The sequence below is a fragment of the Eleutherodactylus coqui genome, chromosome 3 (genome assembly GCF_035609145.1).
Source record: "Eleutherodactylus coqui strain aEleCoq1 chromosome 3, aEleCoq1.hap1, whole genome shotgun sequence".
NCBI lineage: Eukaryota > Metazoa > Chordata > Amphibia > Anura > Eleutherodactylidae > Eleutherodactylus > Eleutherodactylus coqui.
Window position 1 is genome coordinate 272352620 of NC_089839.1, and position 20265 is coordinate 272372884.

Below are 20265 nucleotides of genomic sequence, written 5' to 3' on the forward strand. Positions count from 1 at the left end.
AGACAGTACATGTATCATGGAGGACAACCGGACAGTACATGTATCATGGTGGCCAATTGGACAGTACATGTATCATGGAGGACGACCGGACAGTACAAGTATCATGGCGGCCAACCGTACAGTACATGTATCATGGAGGACAACCGGACAGTACATGTGTCATTAAGGACAACCGGACAGTACATGTATCATGGTGGCCAACTGGACAGTACAAGTATCATGGTGGCCAACCGCACAGTACATGTATGATGGCGGCCAACCGGACAGTACATGTATCATGGCGGCCAACCGGACAGTACATGTATCATGGCGGCCGACCGGACAGTACATGTATCATGGCGGACAACCGGACAGTACATGTGTCATGGAGGACAACCGGACAGTACATGTGTCATGGAGGACAACCGGACAGTACATGTGTCATGGCAGCCAACCGGACAGTACATGTATCATGACGGCCAACTAGACAGTACATGTATCATGGAGGACAACCGCACAGTACATGTATCATGGAGGACAAGCGGACAGTACATGTATCATGGTGGACAACCGGACAGTACATGTATCATGGTGGACAACCGGACAGTACATGTGTCATGGAGGACAACCGGACAGTACATGTGTCATGGAGGACAACCGGACAGTATATGTATCATGGTGGACAACCGGACAGTACATGTATCATGGTGGACAACCGGACAGTACATGTATCATGGTGGACAACCGGACAGTACATGTGTCATGGAGGACAACCGGACAGTACATGTATCATGACGGCCAACCAGACAGTACATGTATCATGGAGGACAACCGGACAGTACATGTATCATGGTGGCCAACTGGACAGTACATGTATCATGGAGGACGACCGGACAGTACAAGTATCATGGCGGCCAACCGTACAGTACATGTATCATGGAGGACAACCGGACAGTACATGTATCATGGAGGACAACCGGACAGTACATGTGTCATGGAGGACAACCGGACAGTACATGTATCATGGAGGACAAGCGGACAGTACATGTATCATGGTGGCCAACCGCACAGTACATGTATCATGGAGGACAACTGGACAGTACATGTATCATGGAGGACAAGCGGACAGTACATGTATCATGGTGGCCAACCGCACAGTACATGTATCATGGTGGACAACCGGACAGTACATGTATCATGGTGGACAACCGGACAGTACATGTATCATGGTGGACAACCGGACAGTACATGTGTCATGGAGGACAACCGGACAGTACATGTGTCATGGAGGACAACCGGACAGTACATGTATCATGGTGGACAACCGGACAGTACATGTATCATGGTGGACAACCGGACAGTACATGTATCATGGTGGACAACCGGACAGTACATGTGTCATGGAGGACAACCGGACAGTACATGTATCATGACGGCCAACCAGACAGTACATGTATCATGGAGGACAACCGGACAGTACATGTATCATGGTGGCCAACTGGACAGTACATGTATCATGGAGGACGACCGGACAGTACAAGTATCATGGCGGCCAACCGTACAGTACATGTATCATGGAGGACAACCGGACAGTACATGTATCATGGAGGACAACCGGACAGTACATGTGTCATGGAGGACAACCGGACAGTACATGTATCATGGAGGACAAGCGGACAGTACATGTATCATGGTGGACAACCGGACAGTACATGTATCATGGAGGACAACTGGACAGTACATGTATCATGGAGGACAAGCGGACAGTACATGTATCATGGTGGCCAACCGCACAGTACATGTATCATGGCGGACAACCGTACAGTGCATGTATCAAGGCGGCCAACCGGACAGTACATGTATCATGGAGGACAAGCGGACAGTACATGTATCATGGAGGACAAGCGGACAGTACGCCCGGACAGACGGCAGAAAGCGGGCACTTTTTTCCTGGTTTCTGTGGGTAAAGCTAGCCGTGTGGGGGTATTTCAGCGGTTATCACCCGTCCGCCGCTCACCTATAGACTTCTAACATTTATATTCTTTATTAGTCAGTAATATTTAAAGTCTCCGGTGATTTCTGGATACATTGCCCAGAATAAGGAGAGCTGCCGGCCGCCCGGGTGTGGAGGGGCTCTCTGCGCATAAACCCCTAACTATCCCCAGCATGGGGGGTTGGGGGGGGGGGGGGTCTCGATCACCGCTACTGATGGCTGCCCTCATACGGCTCTCACCGCACTTTTCCGCCTTTTGGGCATTTGTGGGCGGGGCCAAACTCGGGGCTCAGCCGCCTGCGGTGTGTGGGTGGGGCCAGGTTCGGAGCCCCGCCGCCTGCGGTGTGTGGGCGTGGCCAGTTTCGGGGCTCAACCACCTGCGGTGTGTGGGCGTGGCCAGGTTCGGGGCTCAACCACCTGCGGTGTGTGGGCGTGGCCAGGTTCGGGGCTCAGCCGCATGAGGTGTGTGGGCGGGGTCAGGCTCGGGGCTCTGCCGCCTGCGGTGTGTGGGCGGTCCCCTCTACCTCTGCCCGGGATGTCGCTCCTGTACGCTCGGGCTCAGAGGTGTGAGGATGCCGGGAATGGTGCTGGGTGTCCTCGGCGTGTGGCTGCTACTGTCCGCGGTGCTGCTGCCGGGACAGGCTCACTTCTACGACGAGCATGACCCGCTGGTGTCTCTGGAGAAGGGCGCCCGCTCGCTGCTGCTCAACTCCTCCAGCTGCTTCTTCGCCCAGTTCTTCGCCAGCTGGTGCGGCCACTGCAGCAAATTCAAGCCGAGCTGGCTGAAACTAGCGGACGATGTGAAGGGTGAGATACATGTAGGACGTGCGAGGAGTGGGCTGCAGGACGGGACTGTGATGTGCAATACCCGGGTTATATCTGCAGTACCTGGGTATAGATGGGTGATACAGGATACAGCACCCGGGTATAGATATGTGATACAGTACCTGGGTATAGATGGGGGATACAAGATACAGCACCCGGGTATAGATATGGGATACAAGATACAGCACCCGGGTATAGATATGGGATACAGTACCTGGGTATAGATGGGGGATACAAGATACAGCACCTGGGTATAGATATGGGATACAGTACCTGGGTATAGATGGGTGATATGGGATACAGTACCTGGGTATAGATGGGTGATACAAGATACAGCACCCGGGTATAGATATGGGATACAGTACCTGGGTATAGATGGGTGATACAAGATACAGCACCCGGGTATAGATATGGGAAACAGTACCTGTATCTAGATGGGTTATATGGGATACAGTACCTGGGTATAGGTGGGTGATATGGGATACAGTACCTGGGTATAGATGGGTGATAAGAGATACAGTATCTGGGTGTAGGTGATTATGTTGTATGCAGTCCCCAGGCATGGGTGGTTATAGTGTATGGAGTACACTGACATAGATGGGTTTATAATGGGCAATACCTAGGTATAGCTGTTTTATTTGTAGTACCCAGCTAGAGATGGTTTATATTGTATACAGTACCTTGGCATAGATGTGTTTTATATAATATGCAGTACCCAGGTATAGGTGGTTATATTGTATGCGTTACCCAGGTATAGGTGGTTATATTGTATGCGTTACCCAGGTATAGGTGGTTATATTGTATGCAGTACCCTGGCATAGATGGCTTTATAATATGCAGTACCTGAGTATAGATGGGTTTATAATATGGTTTACCCAGGTATAGGTGGTTGCCTTGTATGCAGTACCCAGGTATGGATAGGTGATGTAATATGCAATACCCCAGCATAGATGGGATTATAATATGTAATACTTAGGCATAGATGTGCTATATGCAGTAAACGGGTGTAGATGGGTTATATAATATGCAGTACCTGGGTATTTGTGGTTATATTGTATGTAGTATCCCAGCATATATGGGTTTGTAATACTCGTTATGCAGGTATAGGTGGTTGTCTTGTATGCAGTACTCGGGTATAGACAGGCTATATAATATGCTGTGCCCTGGCATAGATGGGTTATATTATGTGCAGTATCTGGGTATAGATGGTTTATATTGTATGCAATATTGGGATCTAAATGGATTATTCTAAAAAGCAGTCCCCGGGCATATATTGTCATATAATATGCAGTACTTGGACATAGATGGGTTGTAGAATATGCTGTATCTGGGCATAGGTTATATTATATGCAGTACTAAGGCTTGGATGGGTTATATAATATATATGCAGTACTTTGGTATAGTTTGGTTATATACCATGCAGTCATATCCAGGCATAGATGAGTTATATTATATGCAGTACACATGGAACAGATTGCTTAGTGTAAATATTGTGTAGCATCTGAGCATATATAGGCTATATAATATTCAGTACCCGGATATAAATGGGATTCCGAGACCATGCAGCTAAGGCATAGATGGATTATATAATATGCAGCACTCGGGCACAGATGGTTTGGTGCTAACAATGTGGCGTACCCGGGCATAGATGGCTTATGTTTTGTCATATCCGGGTGGAGATTAGTTATATAATATGCAATATCTGGGTATAGATGCGTTATATTGTATGTGGTAACCGGGATATAGATGGATTAAATAAAATGCAGTACCTGGGCATAGATGGCTTATTATAAATATTGTGTAGTACCTGGAGGTAGAGGTTTTATGATAAACAGTACCTGGACCTAGATGGGGCAAGTACTATATAATACCCAGATATAAACGGAGCATAGTTGTGTTATATAATCCATAGTACTCCGACCGATATTATTATATGTAGTACACTGGCATAAATGGGTTATTATAATTTACAGTACCCGTGCCATAGATTGCTTATACAATGTGCAATACCCAGATTAATGATATGCAGTACTCTGGCATTATACATGAGTTATCATATGTTGCAGAACCAGAGTTTAAATTCTGGCCCTAGATCAGCCAATTTTACTGATACCATGCGTTCTCTACTCAGTCCCTGTGCCAGGCGTCTGTGTCCCAGTACCTAAATGATCCGACTCGATTCTGAAACGTACGTATCCTAAGCGGTTCATCTGTGAAAACAGGTTGCTTGGCGTATTATTCCCGAATCTTTCCATATGTGGGCATAGAAATGCTCTCCGATAAATCCGTATCTGCGCACGCGGACTATATTGGTTGGGGTATTTCTGTAGAACATGTGCTGTTGTACCGCTACCACCTATTTATGGGACTCTGTTATTATGAAATGATCTGACTCAGTTGCACAGCTTATTGGGCCAACAGGGTTGTTTTACCGTTCATTGACTCCAGGCTTCTCTGACGCTCACAGCGGGGTTGGAGGAATGTTGTGGCCCCTGCTGAACGCAATCTGCAGCATCGGCCTTGTTTTTTAAGACTTTCAACTCAAAATATTCGTTTTCTTTCCCGAAGGTTGAAGGAGAGGTTTTATAACTTCTCAGTATGGGAATGCTGTAAGCGCAGGAAGCTTGTAAGACTCTGATCTCTTCACTTCTGTGTTTGGGGTTTAAACTGAAACATTTGTGTCTATTTTTCTGTCTGTATTCCAAAATAGAGAACTTCTGTTTAGGCATACAGACAGAAAAATGGAAACAAATGTTTCAGTTTAATCTCCCATTTTCTCAATGGAGCTTTTAGGGGTTTTACTTTCTGCCCGTTCCATCAGCCTCTTGTTTACTTCACGGAAACAATACTGTAGTTTGCTGGGGGAGGGGGGGGGGGGTGTTACTAAAATAAAAAAGGAAATTTCTTTTCTTTTTTTATGTTGTAAGTGGGAAAAGGATGAAAACAGAAATCTATTTGATCCATTTAATGGATCCATTTTCTTCTGCACGTTCAGAAAGAAGTGCGGAAAAAAATCTATTTACACTCAAAAAACGGATCCTTTGAAACAGATACTAAAATTATACTAATGGGGGTTAAGGGCGGCTTCACATGAATGTATTTGAGCTGAGTCATACACAGAGGATAGAATCCATTAACGGTTTTTCTTGCACACATTTCGGTTGTGTTAAAAACCAAAGATAGTACCTGCTTTATCTTTCTGCGTATTTGCACACTAAAGGGCCCCATAGAAGTCTAGGGGAGGTACACAATTGTGCAATTCTGCGAAAAAGAGAACAGATCTGGACCTCATTGGGCATTTATCCGTGCCTGAAAGCGCTGCGGAATAAGTTAGCGCTATACAAATAAAGATTACTATATTATTAAATTACAGCAGGGGGTGTCTGATGCGCATATAACAGGCACAGTATAATGCACTGATACATGCGCAAAGCAATCTCGTTACCTGCGTAAATACGTTGCACTGAAGCGTACGCTTATTTGAAGAAGCCCTAATGTTTGGGGTTTTTGGATGGGTCTTTTCTTTAAAAGGAAAAAATGTGTTTTGTTTCCTTTATTTAAGGTTGGCAGCTTTTTAAAAAAAAAATGCATTTATGGGATTGTAGATGGATCTGTTAAAAACGAAAATGTGAACAGAGCCTAACCTTACGTCAGATCAGGGCAAAGGTTTTATATAATATATATACTTTTTTTTTTTCATTGTTCCTCATGGAGATTCCTATTTAATTTTTCTACTCATACACTTTTAGAAAATGTTATTTGAGGTCAATATATATTTTCTTTAGTCTTAGTTGCTCTATTTACTTATAATCGTTCAGGCTCTTGCCCCTTTTGGAGCAGAAGTATTTGGTATTTTGGGTATTGGTGGTCTGTATAAGGCTGTTTAGGCACAGACTGGTCAGAGTGTCCATGCTGACTCCTGTCCTCTGCTGAAAGTGCCTACAATGGCCACGTGAGCCTCAGAACCAGACCATGGAGCAATGGATGAAGGAGACTTAGTCTAATGAACCTCCTTGTCTTGTGGATGGCAGACAAGCTGGTGGAGGTAGTTTGGGCCGAACGAACTGCACATGCACCAGTCCGACTCCAGGGTGAGTGAGGGAGAAGACTTATCAAGATGCTCTCCCTAAGGAAAAAAATATAGCGTTCCTGACCCACATCACCGGCCTCCTGGTAGCCAAGTCAGAAACCTAATGCATACTGATGAGGGGCAAACACCCGGAAACAGCTGGATTCTGGCTTGGCTTTCAATTCCCAGTCATTGTTACAAAGCTTGTATAAAGAGTCTAACATTGACTTGCCGGAATGCTGCTTTCCAATAGGTGGCACTGCAGAGGTATTGTTCCATCTCCCTTATTTCCAGTCTGACTCCAGGGACGCTAGCATCTCTACAGGCAAGGAGTACCCCCTGCGTTGGTGCTAATCCTGCTATTCGACTACTACCCCATCTGTAAAGACCAATTAGAATAAAATTGCAGGCACAATATATTGCTATTCCGAGTGCTTGTTGTTACCTTTCCTCCACACTTGAAGAAAACAGAGTTTGGGCCCTAGACGGAGACCAGTCCAGGTTTCAAATGGATTATTTGCCCAGTCACTTCTTTGTATGCTTAGAACATGGCCTAGTTCTGTAGTCCTCGTAGACGAGCCGCTCTTATAAATATGCAGTCCTCCCTGCTGCTCTGGGATACAGAATGTGCTGAGGCTTTTCCTCTTCTAGTTGTTTTTGCAGGACAGCATGCTGCGTTCTCCATCCTAGGAGGTTTGTCCGCTCTGTCATTGCCTTGCAGCTCTCAGCTCAAAACAGAGCTGCACAATGTGAATTCTGAAGTCTTTTTTTGCAGTACATGTGTGTTTATATATAGTGTTTTGTTTTTTTAAATTTGTTTTACTTTACAAAATCAAGCACCTAGAAGAAGATGGCGTTTAGCTGCAAAACTTGGCATGCAGGTACATCTCCGGCAGCTATGCAAATGATTAGATGAACGGTCTGGTCACCTGAGGCTCTAAAAGTGGCTCCACCCTTGGTCTATAAAAAAAAAAAAAGCTCTCCTAAGGGGTCCTTGTGTGTAGTGACCTCTTCTTCCATTTGTTGACCACTAGACACTATGGAAGATTTCACCCCCTTACCAGAGTTTGAGAGGGGGCGCATTATTGGAATATGAGAAGCTTGATGGTCGTATCAACGAACTGGGCCGTTCTGACCAGACTGTATGTTAAGACCAGAGGATGTGTGAGGGCTTGCACATAAGGCGACTGGACTCGGGACGCTCTCGACAGACCACCAGTAGCATGACGAGCACTAGCAGCTCCAACTGTTTCATGTTCGCCCATCCAGAGACAGGTGGCACCATTGTTACAGTCCCTGTGTCTTTTGGAACCATTTTCAGGCTCTTGACTGAGGAACATTTGGTCTCATGGTGCCTGTCTTTGACACCCATATACCATCATCTCCATGTGCAACTGAACTGCTATCGAGTACAACTGGGTTGTCTTCAGTGACTAATCCAGTTTTGGTATGGGCACAGGTGACAGCAGTGTGTGTCTGGAGACCTAAAACTGAGCGTCTCAATCTGGCCTGTGCTGTGGATTGGCACACTGCCCCCACTGCTGATATGATGGTCCGGGGTCATCGCCTACGACAGTTGGTCACCCCTAGTAGTGGTACGAGGGACAATGACGGCTCAGCAATATGTTCAGGACTTCCTGTGGGTAATGCTCGGCCACACACACACAAGGGTATCAGAGGAATGACTCCACAACATTGTCACACGTCCATGGCCGTCTGGTCACCAGATGTATCACCCATAGAACATGTATGGGACCATCTGGAGACATGCAATGTGGCTTTGATCTCTGGAGGAGCCCAGGATGCTATTGTGGTTCATCTGTGGGGTGCAGGGCAGCCCGCTGGATGGAAATATGGTGTCATTAATAGGTTGTAAGCCTGAATGGTGCACTACATGTACCATGTGGCTTGACATTCTATGCAGCCTCCATTAATATAAGGAAGGTGTGTGAGTGGTTGTTCATCAGTACCTTCACCTGTGCCGTGGCTCCTCCATTTGTCAGTCTGGCTGTCTGCATATTGAGGGATGTGGTGTTCATGCCGGCCCTCTTGTATCAGTAAGTATATGGCTACTTTCTGTCATTCAAAAGAATAAGGTTCTTATCGCGTCTCACAACACATAAATCTTGCACGATTTTCTCAGCCGTGTGAAAGCGGCCTAGGGGATGGACTTTCCACAACTAAATCTTCAACAAAAGCTGCACTATTTTGTGTAATCTAGTGTTAAGCGCTGCGGAATAAGTTGGCGCTATACAGTAAAAGATTATTATTATGTTGGGCTGAAAAAAATACTTTTGTCCATCTAGTTCAGCCTTTTGATCCAGAGGAAGGCAGAGACCCAAGGAGGTAGAACACAATTTTCCTCATCTAAGGTAAAAAAAAAGGTCTTACCAACTCCAAATCTGGCAATGAGAATAACCCCCGGGTCACCGACCCTTCTGAAGTGATTGGAATCTTTACTACTGTGGATCTTCAGCAGAGTTGCTGCAGACCTGTCCAGTCTGAACATACCTTTTTAGTTCCCATTTCTTTTTCAATCAACCTCTGGCTTTGGCTCAAAAAAATACATCAAGAGCTGTAACGTTTTTCCAGCAAATTCAAACCCTATTGCAAAAAAATTGTCGGCCCAAAATATATGTATTTAAGTGAACAAAAAATCCCCCCCCCCCCCCCCCCCCCCCCAAAAAAAAGAAACGTTCACCATTGCCCTGTTAATCCATCCAGATAGTCATCAACTTTATAGCCATAGTAGTCACAATTGGCTCATTTGGCTCTAGGCTACTTAACCTCATGCCAAGCAGGTGTCCGGGATTCAGTGAGGCAATGCTGAATGCAGAGTGGCTGCTCGGGTATGTTCCTGTTAGGAGTAAGCTGTGGGGAAGATAAGTGTAGCGTTTCATTGGCATTGTGACTGGCACACTTAGTTTTTTGTTGCAACTACTGTTTGGGCTCTATTATGTGATTTTGAACAATGGCTTAAGGTGCTTTTAGACGGAACGATTATTATTTTTTTAAAAACTAAGCGACTCGTTCCGTCTAAATGTGCACCAACAACCAAACGAAAATCATGCACTTAACCCTTTGGAATTTCAATTTTGGATTCAGGGTTTCCTAGGGGGCTTTCTCTTTCTGCCATTATACAATGGCGCCATCTGCTGACTAGACCTAGTACTGCATTATGTGACATGCTGGAGAGACCCCTGACAACAGAGCGGCCAGTAATATACAGTAAGAATACCCTGCCGGACGTCTTCTGACATTGGAGCTGTACAGCCTTCAAATTAGAATGTCTTTAGACGTCAGACAGTGGATTGGAAAGGGTTAATGTTAGTCCGTTTGAGGCAGGCATAAAAAACATGGTTGGCTCATTCACTTATCGTTCAGTTAACCGTCGCTCGTTTCCTCCCTCTCATTCGCTGATGTGGGGAATGTGAAAGACTGAGCGATTTTATTTATTTATTTATTTTTTTCATTTGAACGAGTCATCGATGTGCGGCCGAACGAGCTAGCGATGACGTCACTCGTTCGTTCAAACAACAATTGGCTCGTCTAAAAGGACCTTAATTCTACACTGTGAACACTGACAGCAGGTAGCGCTATTAAAGGGAATCTCTCAGCTCACTCACAGCTACAAATCATTGAGGTTGGTTCCCAATCTCATCTGGTTATATTTCCTGCAGACCTCACATATCAAGAAATTGCTTTTTAAACTTTCACATGCTGCATGCAGATCTCGGCTGCCCAGAATACCTTCCATAACCCCTCCTCTGACTGTGCGCTGTGGATGACACCCCCTATCCCTGCGGCACCGCTGATCAGGGACATGTCTTCCTGGAAGTGGGATCCTTGCCGATGCATGCACAGATGACTGAACTGAATCTGCATACAAAAGAACCTACTGATCTGTGCATCATCTGGGGTGGGATCTGCAGGCACATGTACGAAATTTGGATCATCGCACAGTCTGAGGCTACAGAAGGAATGCCAGGCAGCAGAGATGGTTCAGTCTACCCACCGGACCGGTCGGCCAAGATTTGCAGCATGGTAAATTTTAAAAGGCAATCTCTTGAAGTATGATGTCTGTAAGAACTGCAAGCGGGGGAGATCTGCAAACAAATATACCTCCGTAATCCGTAGCTTTAGGCAGTTTGACACGTGCGGTCATGCTGACAGTTTCCCTTTAATACCGCTATTGTTTACTTAAACGTCGCAAGACAAAGTCCATGTTCTTGTATTATAAGCCCTTACTTGGAGGAGTTCCCCATGACGGCACAGATGTAGATGTTTAAACGGTGTCCTCTTTCCATTTTTTTGTTTGCTCTGACAGCCATTTACAATACAGATCATGTCTCTATAAGGCCGCCTGCAGACGGTCGGGTCGGATTCGGCTGCAAGAATCCTCGCAGCGGGACCTGACCCGAGCCCCTGCAGAGAGCGGCGCGGGCACTCACCTCTCCCGTGGCCCCGGCTCTTTCATGTGCCAGCTGCCAGGCAGCCGGCGGCCGGTGAGTGAAGTTTCTGTGCGGGGATCTGCGATTTAGTGCGGCCAAACCGCGGCTGACTGCATAGGATTGCGTTTAACGCAATCCTATGGCAGCTTCCAGCGGTGGAAATCCCGCCGCGAAATTTCCGCCCGTCTGCAGGCGGCCTAAGAATACAAAATTGTGCAAAGTTGCTGTAGTATGATGTGCCTCCATGAAAGTTTTCTTCTAGTATGAAGAATACCTGCTTTGTTTCACGCTCTTATGAAGTTGGCTGCACCTGAACCCATCTATGTGCATATGACCTCTTTCACACGGGCAACAAAATCGCTCCAAGCCTACAAGCACATGTATGTGAAGCCCAGGGTTTCCAATGGGTTCTTTCACATGAGATATTTTGTACCCTGAAAGAACCCATAGGAAAGCATGGGCTTCACTTACAAGCGGTTTGTAGTCCGTGATAGGCCTATAGCCGTGATTCATGGAAGAATCTTCTATGGACCTTTTTAAGAGACCGGGTGTAATATGGCTGATGTCCCAGTACTGCACTTCTTATAGTTTTAACTCAGTAAACCAAGGATGGAAAAAAATACTATAGTCTTTAGGAACCAGTAAGTGCTCTCTAGGAGGGAATTTGGCCCTTCAGGTGGCAGATTGGTAAGAAATTTACTAGCCCTCGATAGAAAATAAAGTTAAAGGGGTTATGCCACCAAAGATTATCGGCTGTTTATAGGCTAGATGATAAACCTATGACAACAAGGCGTCTGACCACTGGGAGCCTCAGGGATCACAAGTGGGCGCATCCACAGTCCCTCTAGTGAATGGAAAGGCGGTGTGCATGGGTGGCCACCTCTCTGTATACTTATATGGAACGGACAGCCAAGTGCTGCACTCGGCTGTCTCTATAGACATTGGGGCAGTGGTCACTCATGCCCAATACCTACCACCCCATTCACTAGGGAGTTCTAGGGATTTAATCTGTAGGGGTCCCAGCGATCAGACCCCTGGTGATCCTAATATTTTTGGTGAGAAAGCAGCCTTAAGACACCAATAGTAAATGGTATATTGCCTAACAGTTTATCAAGTGGGTTGGCAAGCAGTGAGTCCTAAGCAACTAGTTTGGCTCAGTCTTCAGTTCAGGGAACAATTCCCACTGAACTGAGGCTGGAGAAAAGTCAAGGAAGTTTGGCAGGCCTTAAAGGGAACCTGTCATCACTTTTGAATCCCATATTTGAGCAGGTGAATAGTGATATGTTATTTGGCCATTTTTAACACTAAGACTGAATCCAGAAAGACTTGTGACAGTTTTTTGACCCCTCTTACCCCAAATAGGGATTTGACTTCTGATATTGTCTACAATACTTAAAGGGGTTGTCCGGCCATAAACATTAGGTCTCATTACTTCTGTTTGCCCAATACAATGCACTTTGTAATATACATTGTGCATTGTAAATTAGGCAAACAGAAGTTATTCACTTACCTTTAGGGTTGCGCCCCCCCCCCCCCCGTGTTGCTCCTCGGTTGCCATGGTTCCTGGTTCCGACAAGTTTCTTCTCCTCTTCTTGTCGGAACGACCGGGGACGCGCCTCTCCAGCACAGCTCTGCGCATGTGCAGAAAAACTTCAGCCTGGGAAGCTGCCTGCAGGGGAGGCGTGTCTGCTGGCTCTTCAACTCCTAGGTAAGAATGAGAGGAGGGGCGGGCTCTCGAGGGAGGGGGGAGGATGGATGGATGGATGGATGTGTGCAGGGGGGGGGTGCAGTGATGTGTGTGTGTGTGCACGGACCGGCTGACAGAAGTCCCGGGGGAAGGGGGGGGGGGTGGAGAGGGAGAGATCGATGGATGGATGGATGTGTGCAGGGGGGGGGGGGTGCAGTGATGTGTATGTGCATGGACCCGGCTGACAGAAGTGGGGGGGGGGGGGTCATTGTGAGAGGGGCACTATGAGGGCATGTGTGTGTGGGGAAATGTTTTACTTTACTTTAGCAGGGGGCAGGGCCTGGGCGGGGAGAGACTGTAGAGCAGTTCAATAGAGGTGGGCGTGTCGTGGGCAGGGCTAGCACGTGAGCTGAGGGAAATCCTGCCTTTTCATGTCTCTTACTACCATCGGGAGCGTGCACACAGAGGAGGGAGAGCGCAGGGCATGTGAGAAGGCAGCACAGAGGCGCCATCTTTGAAAGCTGCAATGAACATCAGAGTCTAAGGTAAGAAACTGACATTGCAGCTGATCTACTGGCCGGTTTGAGCCCCTGTATGCTGTCTGTTCCTATCCTTACTGAAAGGAAAGCAGCAGCATTATAAAAATTTTTACCCTGTGTGGCCGGACAACTCCTTTAAAGCATGATGTACTTGGGCATATTCGAATCCTATACAACCTGAGTAGTAGGGAGTTCACAGACACAGTAATCTGGGGAAGGCTTCCCACCAGTGGGAGAGCCCACCGCTCAGGACTACCCCAAACTCTTAAATGCACAGTGCTTGCAGCGCCTCACTACTAATAAGATGGAAATATACTTCAGTTTAAATGAATTTACATGTAAAATGCACTAAGTTGAAATGAGTGGGGTTTTCGCTACTTTATACGCCTTAAATGGAGCAGCATTAATCCCTTCCCCCTGCAGCCAGTTTTGGCCTTTCATACCCCCCACCCCTATTTTTCAAATCTGACGTGTCCCTTTAAGTGGTAGTAACTTTGGAATGCTTTTACCTATGCAAGCGATTCTGAGATTGTTCTATCATAACGCATTGTACTTTTGTTAGTGGTGAATTTTGATCGATTATGTTGCATTTTATTTATATAAAAAATTCCTAAATGAACAGAAAAGTTTTGAAAAATTTGCCATTTTCAAGCTTTGAATTGTTCTGCTTGTAAGACTGATAATCATGCCACACACAATGGCTACTAATATTTACCATATCTGCTCTGTATGTTTTACATTTTGAAAACATCCCTTTCCTTACTTTGGATTTCTGAAAGTGTATAAATACAGGGGCAATTTTTCAAATTTTAATGAAAATATCCAAAAATCAAATTTTTTTTGGAGGGACCAATTCAGTTCTGAAGTAACATTGAGAGACCGATATATTAGCAACCACCATGAACCTCCTCATTTTTAAAATTGCATCCCTCACAGTATTCAAAACGGCATTAACAAAATCTGTTATTTCCTTAGGTGTTTCACAGAAACTAAAGCAAAGTGCTGGAAAAATGCGAAAAATTCATTTTTCTTGCAGATTTTCAATTTTAATAGCTTCTGTTGTGTTACAGGAAAACAAATGAGAAACAAAATGTAATATTTCTAACCACATCAGCACGTCTTAAAAATATCTCACACGTGCCCTAGTGTGTAACATGCCTCAAACACAGGCCTCAGAAATCTAGAACACCTTGTCAATTTTTTTATTTAATTTTTTTTCCATTGGGCTAACACTGTGGGGGGTTATTTTTTGCGCGGTAAGATGCAGTTTTCATTGGTACCATCGTACCAATTCTGACCGTGTATTTTTATTTTTTTTTCTTGTAGGGCTCCTGTCTATGGACGATAGCTCATTGCGTTATTGCTGAATTTTTGGGTACATACAGGAAACACAGTACGCCACTAGCGCTTGCCAACGCGGGATTGTACATGGCACACTATTGGCTGATTGAATGTGTTCTGTATCCTGGGCACTGATTGGCTCACTGATCGTAGCATCGGTCTGTTTGTTCTCTTTTGCGGTTGTTTGGCAGTTCACCCGACAGATTCATTTGTGTAAATATAACGCCGCTACTTTGTGGATTTTCCCTTATCGCGGGGGTCTCTGGAATGTAACCCCCGCAATAGACTAGGGACCACTGTATACAATATATTGAAAAATCTTTTAGTGTTCAAGGTATTATCAGTTCATCACTAACAGGAATACTCACAGGCACGGCATCACAGGGTGCTGATGGTTCCCACGGCAGAAATGCCAATAGGGTAAAGGAGCGAGCACTCTCCAAACACTGTAGATGCCACTGTCTGCATAGATAGCGGCATCTAAAAGGGTTAAATCAGCAGGATCAGAACTAAGTTCAATCCCGGGGAGTGTAGCAAAACCGCGGTTGTGAGTTAGTCGTGATATCACTTTAAGCCCCCCGGTATTCGTTGCTGTACATGTCCAGCGCAATGCGGGAACTTACGGGTTGCTACGCCATATATGTACAGGAAGGAGTTAAATATGTAATTAACTTTAAGCATAGTGATGCCAGGCCAGACCTGGGCGAGATGGAGCCTCTGAGCTTGTTTAGTCTGAATTAGGAGTCCTACCTTTTTATGAGCACTGTGACATTTTAAAAATATCCCAGGTGTCTCTTGAATTAAAGGGAAACGGTTATCACTTTTGCATTCATAAAATCACCTATAGCAGTAAAAAAAAAAAAAAGGTGCTTCTCTTCAATTTTTTTTTTTTAAACTTTTTGATCGATTATAAACCTTTTCTTAAAAGTCTGAAACTCTTCATGTGCTGCTAATTACCAGGCGGGTGGCACGGACTACATCCCCTATTGCCACCCCTTTCTGGCACTATGACCTAGGAGACTGTGGGTTTCTATGCCACTATGGGAAATTCACGGCAAATTTTGCAGAATTTCCAACATGTGTGGAAATGTTGTTCTATTTGGTGCAGGGCATAAGATGGCGGTGTGTGACGCTGAGGTTTAGAGGGCAATTCAGAGAATTCCTGTGTCGGTCACCGTCTTCTTACAATGGTTTATAGCGTTTGCACATTTTGAAAGAACTTGTATCGATAATTGTTCCTTATAAATTAGAGATGTTTGTGGAATTTATCATCCAAATCTCCGCACTTGCACTGGGGCAAATATGGGAAAAGTCATTGGGATGCCTGCACTATCTCCATATACCAGGAGCGCAGTGATGGCGGAGATATCAAACCTGAGAATCGCTGTTTAAACAGCATTGAGATTATGAGCATACCGATTTTTACCTTGGTTACAAAGTCCCTATAAAATCACAGCAGAAATGTTAGTCCTGGCTAAATATTTACAAATATTTACTCGGCGACAGACTTTTCTTTTATTGTATTTGTAGAGTATTTTTCTCCACGGGTAGTAAAATTCCGTCTGTATTAGAGCCCGCAGTCCTCCTAGTCCGCAGATACATCTAACAGTTTAGTTGAACTAAACACGGATGTATGTAATCTTGGTCTGTTAAAAACGCATCATTTTCACAGCGTGTGTATGTACGTGTAACATGTTTTTGCTGTGTATTTATGTCCCTGTTGTATATCCATTTTTCAAAAGTGGGGTTTGGTACCATGTTAGCCAGTAGAGCTGTTGTAGATGTTGTGTACCTGATCCTGTGCAGTGAATGTCCTGTTGGGGGGCTTTATAGACGTATCATAAAACTGTCACATTCCTGAGCTCAGTGGACTGATTAAGTATTTGTCTCAGCTCAGTTTGTCTGGTGTCTTAAGTTTTGAGTACAGAACAGTCTCAAATTTATGTGTGGGAACATTTCTATTTAGATCAAGAGAGGTGTCGTCTCTGCTATTGCATATTATATATGTGCCCCATCCAAACAAATTCCATTTAGCCTGATGAAGGGTCGATAGAAGACCCAAAAGCTTGCTGTAACATGTATTTTTGTTATCCATTAAAAGGTATCATATCTACAAGATTACCTGGTTGTTCTTACTGAGAACAATCGCACTATCTATTTTCCACGCACGCAAAACTCAAGAAGATTCAAGTGATGTCAGTTTTGTCACAACCTACAGAAAATGGCATGCGCAAAGAAAACGCTGTGAACATGGATGTTAATACGCGTTTGCAGGTTTTTTTCCCTAAGGCATCCATACACTTTAATGCGTGATTTAGGACATGCCACTTTCTTAACACGCAGCATTGGTCTGTGTAAAAAACGTATTGTGACTAGACCAATTTAATTCAGTGGGTCCATATGCCGTCCGTATCCAGTCAGTGAAAAATATGGACAGAAAATACACCCGCATGAATGGACTCTTGGTATTTTCTATGATTAATTGTTACAATGCCTGATTAATTACTCCTCCCTTAGCTTCCAGAGCAAGCTCTATGCATTCACCAAGGTCTGCTACACAGGATCTTGTGCACTGAATAGGTCGTTTTTTTTGTGTGCGCATCAGGATATTTTATAGAATTTTTTTTTTGCCCACACAAGGCATGTTCATTAGCACACAGCAAAAAAAATGCATTGATTGAAATGGCCAATTAGTTCCAGATGTGTTTTTTCCAGTGCAATTATGCAATGTTTCACAGATCTCTGCGTATTGCATGTGTATTTGCCCCCCCCCCCCCCCCTCCGTCCTACACACACACCCTCAATTGCCTTTTATGTGGACTTTTGGTGTGCAAACGCGCAAAAAATAGAACATGTTCTAATTTTTCTTTTTTTTTTTTTCTGCACAACCAAAATGCGCACACAAACTATGGAAATGTGAATGGACCCATTGAAATCAATGGCTTCTAATCTCTGTGTTACGCCCCCTGTGAGACTGGCCTAAGGCTGTATTAACGTGGATGATGTGAGTGGCTGTGTGAGGTACTGGTCTCCGCACATTATATGCCCTCTTACCGTGTGAGACTGGCACCAACATAAGATATGCTGCAATTTTTTTTTCCAAACTCAGACCGTTGATCCAACTGTAAAATTGCTTATGTACATGAACCCATTCAAATTAATGGATTTTTTTTTTTTTACTCGTGCGAGTTCTACCCATATTGCATTGGAAAGAACACACATAAATTTCTCACCCGTGTAATTACAGCCTGAGGCTGGATTCACACGAGCATCAGCATTTTTACGTTTGCCTGCCGTCGGTGTAAAAACGTGTGAACGGGCGCCTAAATCTAACGTTTGTACGCCCGTTCAGATGGCCCTGGGCAGGCTCATATACACCAAGGCCGCAATGCCGTTGGGTGGGAGGAGACAGTTTAGCTCTGCAAAGCTGTTCTCCCCCCCCCCCCCCCCCCCCCCTCCTTCCCCCTCGCTGTGTCTCAGCAAGGGGAGGAGACGGGGCGGGAGCTAGTGTGCTAAGTTCCCGCCCCTTGTCGCAGCCAGCAATGGGAGAGGTTAGCACAGGGGGTATAGCTTAGCTTCGCCTGTGCTCCCTCCCATTGCAAACAGCCGGCAAGGGGCAGAGAGGAGCAGGGAAGAGGGTGGGAGTTTAGTAGTCATGCTGCTAAACTCCGTTCCTTCTCCAGCAGCTGTCATAGGCTCCCATAGGAGTCTATGCAGCCGCCACTGGCGTAAAAGCACCTGGCGGAAATGCACCCTTTTGGCCAGCCGTGGGGCCAAAGCTGCGGAAATACCCCCATGTGCACTGATGCATTTTAAACCAATGCATCAGAGGGGCAGCATATATCGGCTGGGCTAAAAACCCATACGCCTGTGTGAATCCATCCTGAGTCTGCTACAAAGCAGGGAAATTTCAGCTGTGAAACCTGGAACTGTGCGCAGACACAAGTTGTAACTCGGGAGCGGTACAGGATATGGCATCGATTTCAAAAGTTACCCAACTTTTTATGTAGATTAATTCTAAACTGTAATGGTGTCCAGACGTGGACATTTACTTTGCTTGTTGTCCTGGACAACTTTCCCCGTAAGCATGGGCAATGTGCTTGGCTGAGCTTCAGTGTTTCAGGAGGAAGAGGGAAGCCGGCCGCTGCCAGAGACCATCACTAGAGTCCTGGAGGATCCCTGGCTTGGCCTGTAACGTGGGTTATTGTAGGTGCTGGCTCTTGAGCAGAGTTGTTGGACAGGGGTTCTTTCGCTGTGCCACATTTTTGTGCAGCTCCTTCTTGCTGAACCAACTCTTCGGAAGCTGTATAGGGGATTTACTGAACAGCAAGTAACCACTTTAGGGATGTCTGTGGTTTGCTACAGAGAACAGCATTATGTATCTATGAAATGAAACTGCAATATTTCCAAAAATTCTTTGAGACCAAACAAAAATATGCAGCTTAAGGGAACTATTCTGTAACAGAAAACAATATATACATATAATTTTTTTTTTTTTTTTTTTTAAGTATAGTGTGGCAAATAATAAAATTTGTGAAAATGGACTTAGCAGAACCCAAGTCTGGAATAAACCATGTGATATTGTTGTATAAGGTTACATCTATTTAATAGCTATGCCCCGAGGAATGTCTTTTACTTGCCGACGGATAACTTTCTTAGAAAGGAAAGTATTTCCTGTGTCGTCTGGGATGGATTTGACTGCAAGCGTGGAATGGAACAAGTTGGTTACAAACTGTATTTGGTTGGAAACATAGGCACAATAATTACCAGGTTAGTGAAATATAACGCTCTAGTTCTAGAAACTGTAATATGGTCGTCCTGCCAGGTTTATACCCCAAGGTAATGGGATCAAATCTTCTGCGGAGGAAATCGTCTCTGTATTCTTCATAGGATTCACGATGTCTTTCCTTCTGGCATTTAATCCACATTTAATTATATGAATTGATATAAATGTTTTATAGCAACGTATGAAAAACCACTAAATGGCTAAATCAAAGTTTTAGTTTGAGAATTCTGCATTGCCTGACTATATACACTCATTGTTAACAACATCAAGCACCTAGAAGAACTTGTCGGAATTTAAAGAAAAACTTTCTATGTGTGATTGTAACGTTGATACATGTTCTACTGACAATATATCCTGCGACTGGGCAGCCACAGAAGTGTGACAATGTTGTGGGGACATTCCTGTGACCCCCTTGTGTGTGCGGCCGAGCATTATCCTGTGGAAGCCTATTAGAAGCTGCCATGAGAGGAACACACGTGGCTGCAGGATGTGCTGAACATATCGCTGAGCTGTCATTGTCCCTCGTACCACTATTGGGGGTGACCAACTGTCGTATGTGATGGCCCCCCAGACCATCACACCACCAGTGGTCTCC

At 45.1% G+C, this 20265-nt stretch overlaps 1 protein-coding gene across 1 annotated transcript in view; it reads left to right on the forward strand.

Moving 5' to 3' along the window:
• Positions 1-2489: 2489 nt before the first annotated feature.
• Positions 2490-20265, forward strand: part of QSOX1 (quiescin sulfhydryl oxidase 1) — a 44277-nt gene continuing 26501 nt past the window's right edge. The window contains exon 1 of the mRNA XM_066597434.1: positions 2490-2779. Coding sequence (XP_066453531.1) covers positions 2545-2779 — 235 coding nt within the window. The 5' untranslated portion in view covers positions 2490-2544. The remainder of the gene's footprint in view (positions 2780-20265) is intronic.